The 8,978-nt window shown below is 40.1% G+C and overlaps 1 protein-coding gene across 1 annotated transcript; it reads right to left on the reverse strand.

Annotated features, from left to right (window-relative positions):
- Window positions 1-1,377: 1,377 nt before the first annotated feature.
- LOC308673169 (putative P2Y purinoceptor 10) lies at window positions 1,378-8,587 on the reverse strand. Its single transcript, XM_081336654.1, has 2 exons — window positions 8,464-8,587; window positions 1,378-4,371 (listed from the first exon to the last, which is right to left on the reverse strand). The coding sequence occupies exons 1-2, from the start codon at window positions 8,475-8,477 to the stop codon at window positions 3,342-3,344; spliced, it is 1,044 nt and encodes a 347-aa protein (XP_081192780.1). The 5' UTR covers window positions 8,478-8,587; the 3' UTR covers window positions 1,378-3,341.
- Between the last annotated feature and the right edge of the window lie 391 nt (window positions 8,588-8,978).

The following is an 8,978-nucleotide window of genomic DNA, read 5'->3' on the forward strand; positions in this document are numbered from 1 at the left end:
CGAGTCATAAAGGAGCCAAGGTTGCCTACCCCTGGTATAGAAGGATGAAAAAGCAGACAGCCCCTTTTTGACAACATAAGGGTCTATATCCCTGAAACAATTATATTAATTATATTGTTATATTTAGATATAGAACTGTAGCAGAAAGTCATGTAGCCTGACAAAGGACTAAATACAGAAGGCATTTCAAAACAGGTTCTGGAATATTTCAGATGCTCAACATTACATATCTGGTTAGACTCTAGAAACCATAAAAGTAAAATAAGAAATTGTTTTGAAAGCTGAACGCTTTCTCGGTCTGTTGAAATGGCTGTTTTAACCAGAATGTCACAATAAAAATCTTAACATCCTGTAAGGTGTGTTTTGATCCAGGGCTTCCTGCAAGTAGTTAGATTTAAAGAGAGATGCTACTGAACGTTTGCTTTTGCTCATATTGTCAAATTATGCTTAATTGATTGTGGAGAAAACTTACGTTTGCTAAGGAGAACAAAGCAGTCCATGTTTAATTTACATCTATACGTTTAACTTATATGTTTCTTGTAACCGTGGAATAGAATAAGAAGAATATCGCCAATATTTCGAAACCACGCCCAAACTTCTTTCTTTACCACGTCCCCATCCTAAAAAATACTGAAGTATATAACCAATTTTTTGGCCCTGATTGGGCTTTTATTTTTAGTGAAGATGAGAGGGGGAAAATCAGGAATATGATTATTTTTTCCAATGGTAAAGAGGTAAGCTTTGACATTCTTGATGATTTGCTAATTTTTGTATAGAAAGCAATCAGATTATTATTATTTTTTTAAAAAAAAAGAACGTTAAAATGGGATTTTCAGTTCCTCTCAACAATTGTTATATATATTAATAATATTAAACCATAGTCTCTGGTTAGATTTGCTTGCTTTTTTAAATGTTTTGGCCTCGGATAGGCAGTGGTAGGCATTAAATGTGGGAGGCATGAAATATTTCCTGTCAATGGCTGTCTGTAAAAGTTAAAAATAACCCACAGGATGCACCTGAATGAAAAATAAAAAAGAAATAACAAAGATAAAGAACCAAACACCCACCCCCCGATAAACATATGGAAACCAGAATGTAGCTATATATTTGAAATTACATAATTACCCAGATCACATGATTAAAATCGTGGGCGCTCCATCACTGGAGATTTTTTAAGAAGAGACTAGACAGTCACTTGTCTGAGATGATATAGGTTCTCCTGCTTAAGCGGGGGGGGGGGGGCTGGACTAGAAGACCTCCGAGGTCCCTTCCAGCTCTATTCTATTCTAAAATGGGGACGAGTTGTTGCAGCGTGGACTGTGCTCTTCCTTGAAAAGCAGTGAACATAACTGACAAAGAGTACTCTTGTTTTCTTTCTCTTTCAAACCAGTTCTTTTATTTATTTTACTATTTTCAGAGTGATTGCTTTGTTTACTTGCAGAATATGTACATATTTATAAAGATGTGTTCAGTCAATTCCCCAATGAAGTTATACTTTTGAATTGGACTAAAACAAAATTCTGTTAATTTTTACCAGAAATTAATCTGGTAAATATATATATATATTTGTTTTCGTAGATTTTCACGGGTATAGGTATGTAGGTCTTGGTGTATTCGGGTCTTTTCCCATGTAGGATTAAGGGTGTCTTGGCGACGTTTCAATGAGGTCCCACTCATCATCTTCAGGCTGGTGTCTTCGGTTTCGTGCTTGTTCGAGCGAAGCGTGTGATTGGAGCTGCCGTCTCCCTATAAATACTGGTGGGGATGTGTGGGGTGCTGGCTTTGTTGCTGTAAGTGGATTGGTTGGCTGTGATGTTACATCATGATTGGTTGATGGGGTTATTGTTAGGGGATTAGTTGGCTGATTTGTAACATCCTGTGTGGCTGAGGTGCTGGCTGTGTGCTCGTTAGTCCTTTGTGTTGTAACGACCTGGGTAATGGGCTGTGTGATGACATCCTGAGCTCTATTGTAGTGATTTCCTGAGTTCTGTGTTGAAATATCCTGGGTGGTTTGCTGTGTTATCCTGGGTTTTAGCATTGTAATCTCCTGAATTCTGTGATGTAATGTCCCGAGCAGAAGGCTGTGGTTGAGCTTGTCGATCAGAAGGTCGGCAGTTTGGTGGGTCGAATCCCGAGTGCCACGTAGCAGAGTGAGCGCCTGTTACTCATCCCAGATTCTGCCAACCTAGCAGTTCGAAAGCACGTAAAAATGCAAGTAGAAAAATAGGGACCACTACAGTGGGAAGGTAACAGCGTTCCGTGCGCCTTTGGCATCTAGTTATGCCGGCCACATGACCACGGAGACGTCCTCGGATAAACGCTGGCTCTTCGGCTTTGAAACGGAGATGAGCACCGGCCCCTAGAGTTGGAAACGACTAGCACGCATGTGCGGGGGAAGCTTTACCTTTACCTATATATGTATATATGTATATGTATATATGTATGTATGTATATGTATATGTGGGTATATATATGCACATATATGTGGATATATATATGCAAGTTATACCTTTGATTCTAGCTTGAAGTCAGTCAGGAATTACATTCCCTAAGTAATTTCCCATTACTTTCCCATTAATCCCATCAGTGGGGTCAATATGTCAGTGAAGAATCAATTATCCAGGCCAAGGGTGTCTAAAGATTGAAATCATGGTAACTGATCAAACTTTGTAAATCTGAGACATTTTGTTGTTCAAGCAACTTCATCAGTCAGAGCAAAATTGGTTAGACAGAGAATTTTGCTCTGACTGATGAAGTTGCTTAGATGAGCAATGGAATGTCTCAGATTAGCAAAATTTGGTTCGCTTTTCATGATTCAATCTTTAGATCCATTAGTGGGATCAGCAAAAAGCATTAGTACTTCCAAAACTATCAAAGCAAAATAAAGTGGGTTCAGCAATTGCCCTCCTTAGTTAGATCTGGGAAAAAGAAATCCATGTCTCTGTAGAGCTGTTTTTGGTTTGCGTAGCTTAGCATTTGCTCATCCCCACCCAGTTTAAGACTCTTGATTGGAAATGATGAGTGTCAGGCTGAGGTTGTAGAAAAAAATTAAAACAGATCATGTGATAGCTATGTGAATCCCATCTTTGTGATCTGTAGAACACGGTGCTGCAGATCCCAATGTTTCTCTTCAATGCAGACTTCGAGATTGTCACTGAAAGCTTTTGAAGACCACAACATTAACTTAGAGCCAGCAATGTGTCATCTACAGCTGCTTTGACTCATGCAATTTCCCCTAAAATGGTTTCCATAAAACAGATTAGCAACCACTGATCTATCATGTTGGATGAACCCAACCAACTATTGCTCAATCAACGAACCAAAACTTTAGCATGGCTAATTTAGTCCTTCACAGAAGAAGCACTTTCCTTGCTTATCAAACGACTTCTGAAGGACAAGCTCCTGTAGGTTGGCATCCGATCATGGAATTCCGATGTCACAAAAAAATACAGGAACGGATCCAAGCAGCAGTTGAAGCTTGCCAGGCTTAAGAAAAAAGGGTGCAGATACAAGATACTTTGCTTTACAGCACAGTCCCTCACCACATCTTCTTTTACCAACATGAAGAAGAAAAACATGACGTGGTAGGGGGCGAAGCACACAAAAAACACAAGGGCACACATGGACACCATCCGTAAAGCCTTCCGTTTTTCACCGGCATTTTGTAAAGGCATTTGGTTTTCCTGAAGGGAAGCTTTGATCCTGGAAGTGCAATAGACAATGATTGTAAGAGGGAACAAGAACCCAATCAGCTCGGCAACCATTAGCATCCCGATCAAAGCCGCCTTGTTCTGGAATTTTTCAATGTTGAGATCGGAGAAGCAAGCTTCGGAGCTCTGGCTGTTTCTCAGCAATGGGAAGGTCAGACAAGTTATGCCAACCACCAACCAGATGGCAGCCGAGATGGCCACATCGTAGCCCTTCTTCCAGTTTTTGGCCTTAAAGGGATGGAGTAGGAACAGATACCTTTGCATGCTGATACAGGTGAGGAAACAAATGCTGGCATACATGTTCAGGTACTTCAAGTAGAAGCAAAGCTGGCAAAGGAAGAGTCCAAAGGGCCACCTGTAGTTGATGTAATAATAAATCCGCAGAGGTAAGGAGAGGACATGAATAAAGTCCGCAGTGGCCAGATTCAGCAGGAAGATGATGGCTTTGTTTTGCTTTTGGATAAAGAAGCAGAGCATCCACAGAGCAATGCTGTTGGTTAGGAGGCCTGGGATGAAAATGATGGAGTACGTGGCAGTATAAAATGTGTGTTGGAAATGTCTTCCGGGCTCAGAGCAATTCATCTCTGGGTTTCCCAGCATCTCAGTTCCATTGAAGGTAGGGCGACTTGGAAAAGTCCCACCATTGGAGTGAGTCTGGACCCTGTAGGGAAAAGATGGCACGTTAATAAAGCTATAGGCAATAGCACATAGGTTTATATAAGGTAAAGGTAAAGGTTCCCCCACACATGTATGCTAGTCATTTCCGACTCTAGGGGCCGGTGCTCATCTCCGTTTCAAAGCTGAAGAGCCAGCGCTTGTCCGAGGACGTCTCTGTGGTCCTGTGGCCGGCATGACTAGACACCAAAGGCGCACAGAATGCTGTTACCTTCCCACCATAGTGGTCCCTATTTTTCTACTTGCATTTTTACATGCTTTCGAACTGCTAGGTTGGCAGAAGCTGGGACGAGTAACAGGCGCTCACTCTGTTACGCGGCACTCGGGATTTGACCCGCCAAACTGCCGACCTTCTGATCGACAAGCTCAGCGTCCTAACCCACTGAGCCACCACGTCCCTCTAGATTTATATACTGTCCCATAGATTTATATACTGTCCTATAGTGCTTTACAGCAGTTTACAATGTTAGCATGTTGGCCCCAACCATCTGGCTCCTCAATTACTGACCTCAAAAGGATGGAAGGCTGAGTCAACCTCAAGCCCATAAGGATCGAACTTTGGTAATTTTAATAACTTTTAATAAAAATAAAAAAGAAATGCTTCTGCGGCTTGAGAATGGTGGAGTCATTTTGCCCAGCCTGTACATTGTTGCAAGTTGCCTTCCACCAACCTGTTTGTTCATGCATTTCCTATTTACTAAACTGTTCTTGCATACTGTTCAAAAGTTTCCTGTTTAGCATCTTTGCCAATTAGTTCTTATTAAGACAGCAGCTTCAAGTCCATCACTCAGGCAGGAAGTCAATAAAAATCAAATTTCCAGCTTCTGTTTTACATAACGACAACTCTGTGGGAAACGGTTCTTACTGCATGTTGGCGAAAGGGCTTCTGTGATTTCTCTATCCCTGGAGGATTAAATTATGATGAATATAACTCAAGATTGTCATTGACCACAAATGTATTCTGCCTGAGTTTCTTTCTAAGCTGGTTTTACCAATAGCTGGCTAAGTGCAAGCTTTATCATCCACTTAAGAGTTTCTACTGTACAGAGGCCCAGTCAGCAGTAAATTAGTAAGAAATGGGGCTATCGACAGAAGAGAATATTTGTAGTTCAGGATTGAATTCTGGGGCCCTTGGTGCTCTCAGAGCTTGATTATTTTCTTGCATACATTTCATTACCCAACTAAGTAACAGCATCAATGGTGGAAGGGCGTGGGGTTTACAGAGAGGAGAAGGAGGAGGACTGTGGGGTCGTTGGTGCTCTCTTAGCTTGGTTGTTTTCTTGAGATGTTTCATTACCCAATTAGGTAACATCATCAGTGCTAGAAGGGAGCGGGGTTTGCTTTCTGTTTATATGTAAGTGGCTTGCTCTGCCAGTGTTGGTGGAAGTGTTACTGGCAGCTCCTTGATTAGGCTGTTATTTACTGTTAGCTTATTTGTCTGAGTTGGCAGTTCCTTAATTGGGGTATTATTTGCTGCTTGATTGTTGGTTTTGTGTTAATCTGTGGCTATGCCTCCTTGAACAGCATGCCGACAGGGATGGCTCTCCCTCACAAATCAACCCACAGAGATTTTTCATAAGATGTAACTTACAGGCAGGACCTGCACCCAAGGGATGCTTGGCTTTCACAACAGGAACAAACAAGAAACTGAAGTTGCAAACTTAATTTCAAAAACTCTCTTTAGGCCAGCTCATGCCTTAAAGGGAGGGGCAGTAGAGCAATGAAACTATGGGTGCATGTAACTTTTTTTTGGTTTTTATTTCAAACAATATCAGGTAACTACATTAACATGAATCCAAGATACATCTAAAAAAAATAGAAATATAAAGAAGGTCTACTACAACTTGAATAAAGAGAGGGGTACTCCATTTCAAAATTTATAATATTTAAAAAGTATACCACATTATAATCTATTGCTATTAAGTTAAAAACCCAGTTTGGTGTAGTGGTTAAGGCATCTGTCTAGAAAGTGAGAGAAGGTGAATTCTCGTCTGTCTTAGGCCCAAAGCCATTCACTCTCTCTGAGCTGCAAGAAGGATGTAATGGTCAACATCTTCTGAAAAAACCTTATTAAGGGAATTTTCCAAGCAGTTTCTGAAAATCAGACATGACTGAACCAAAATTTGAGGTAAACCATAAGATCCAACCAAGCTTAATAAAATTGTGGTTCCTGCTTCTGACATTTTATTTCCTTCACTCAAATCTGTGATGTTTTTTTCTAATGTGGCAATCGAAAAGGTCTTGCTAATTGCAACTCAATTGTTATATTACCTAGAGTTCTCAATGTTGCACGATCATTGTTTCGGTTGCTAAAATTAAATAGATAAATCAACTCTTTATTTTTAACTTCATGGTTTTGTCCGGTAGATAAGTGTAATAAGCTTAACTTTGGAAAGTATTCAGGTTTTTTTTGTTTTGTGATGGTACTTAACTCTTCAAAACATTTTCACCAAAGGGGTATAACTTTATAAGGTGACCACCACAAATGAAGAGAAAAAAAATCCCCAAAACAAACCTTTATTTTTTTTGGACAACCTCCATAGCATTTGGAAGAATAATTTTAATATGTATGAGCCAGCCTAACAGGAGTCAAATACCAACAATGTTTAATTTTCCACTGCACTTCTTGTATTGAAAGTGAAGTGAAACTGGTTTCCATAAGTGTTGACAATTTGACAAAATCAATATCCTAAGGTCCAGATGGCTCTTTTAATTTAAATTACAGTAATAACCTATACACTTTTGAAATTCCTTTTGGTTGTTCTGAATAACGAAGTTATTTGTATACAATTTGTAAGAATTTGATAAGGCTGTATTGCTGAAGTTCTAATATTTCTAGTGGCCAGAATTATTTTATCTATTTTATTCTGGAATTAGATCTTGTGTTTTGTTTTATATTTTTTGATATGATCTTAACGCTATTCAGCTAAACTATCCCAGAGGAGATTTGATTTGATACTGAAAAGGTGATGGTAGTGTATAACCAATTTGTTGCTGTATCTGATCTTTATTGAGAGGCTCACCATGGCTATAACAATCTTTAAATCTATAAAATTCATGTTTTCAAAGAATTCAGTTTAGCCAAAGGTGCATGTAACCTTTGCAGATATCTGAATTGGAATGCAGCAAGGTCTGCCTGCAGCTTTTGGACAAAACCAATTTTGTACCGCATATTATACGCCTTCCTTCAGTGGTCTGATAAATAGGTTTTCCTAACTTATGCAATTGAAATGCAAAGCATGATCCTGGTGAACAGCTATTCCAAAAAAAACAAAAACAAAAAAAACCCCAAACCCTGGACTTCTAGATTTACTGGTTCTGCTCAATTAGCTGGGACAGCTATGGGTGATGGCCGTATCTTTGCCCAGGTGTGTCTTGTGTGCCTATGGCACCCATTCCTGGACTGCCAGGCCCTACTCAGAGTCAGTCCTTGCTCATTTCCTAGTGGGATTATTGCAACGTACACCATGTGGGGCTAGAAGTTACAACTGCTTCAGAATGCAATCGCTCATGGTTTGTCCATATTACACCGTTGCTGCTTGAGCTGCATCGGCTCCTAATTTATTTCTGGGTGCCATTCAAGGTGCCTGTTATCACCTTTAAAGCCCTACATCGGTGTTTCTCAACTCTGTCAGTTCGAAGATGTGTGGACTTCAACTCCCAGAATTCCCCAGCCAGCTATTAAATGTTGTCATGTAGTGGGACTTCAGAAGCAGGCCTTTCCCATTAAAAAAAATAAACCTCCCCTGTTCCACCAGACCCCAGAAACTAAGTTCTCTCTTTCCTATTTTTATTCTTTTGTGCCTCAGTCAAACAGCAATTTCACTCATTGTGTTTATCTGGCGACAGTCTCCCCAAATTTTCAGGAGAGGCATAAATTGGTATATTTGCTCCTCCTAACTTTCACAAGTGCGGTCATCTGGCACAGATCGTAGGAAAACAAGATCTTTACTTTTTTTTTTTTTGCTAACTGAAGAGGAACATTCTTCCACAACTGCAGAGGGGGGGAATAAAATAAATAAAATAAATAAAATCTACTTCATCTGGTATCCCACACTTCAAATTCTGAAAGCCTTACCTCATTTGGAGCATCAGCAAAAGCGAGGTGCGCAGGAAAAAAAGGGCAACTTTTGGATAGCAAATTCTTGCTTGGTTCTCTTTTGGAGAGTGACTCAAGAGAGGAAAAGAAAGACCGTTGATTGGCTCTTGTTATGGCAACGGAGTGAACGAGGATCTCTTCACAGGAAGTTAAAAAGAAGAAAACTTTGCATTTTGCTAACCACAAAAATAAGGCTTATAGGCAAGTATTCCGTCAAACGGTGTTGTGGTGGTTAAGAAGATATTAAACCTGATTGGACACCTGGTTGCAGTCATTTTTGCAACTGCAAGACACAACAATCTGAGCTGGGAAGGCCTATCCAAACAATGGGAGTTTCTGCTGGTAGCAAAAGTTGACTCAGGAAGTCAGACAGAGACAACGCAACAGTAACACATAGATAGAACTCTTTTTATTTTCAAATAAGCTTTGGCATTGAAGGGTTTGGGGCAAATGAATCAGGTCCTCTCTGAACTTTGGAACTGTTTTGGAAAACT

The sequence above is a fragment of the Vipera berus genome (genome assembly GCF_964194415.1).
Source record: "Vipera berus genome assembly, chromosome: 11".
Taxonomy (NCBI): domain Eukaryota; kingdom Metazoa; phylum Chordata; class Lepidosauria; order Squamata; family Viperidae; genus Vipera; species Vipera berus.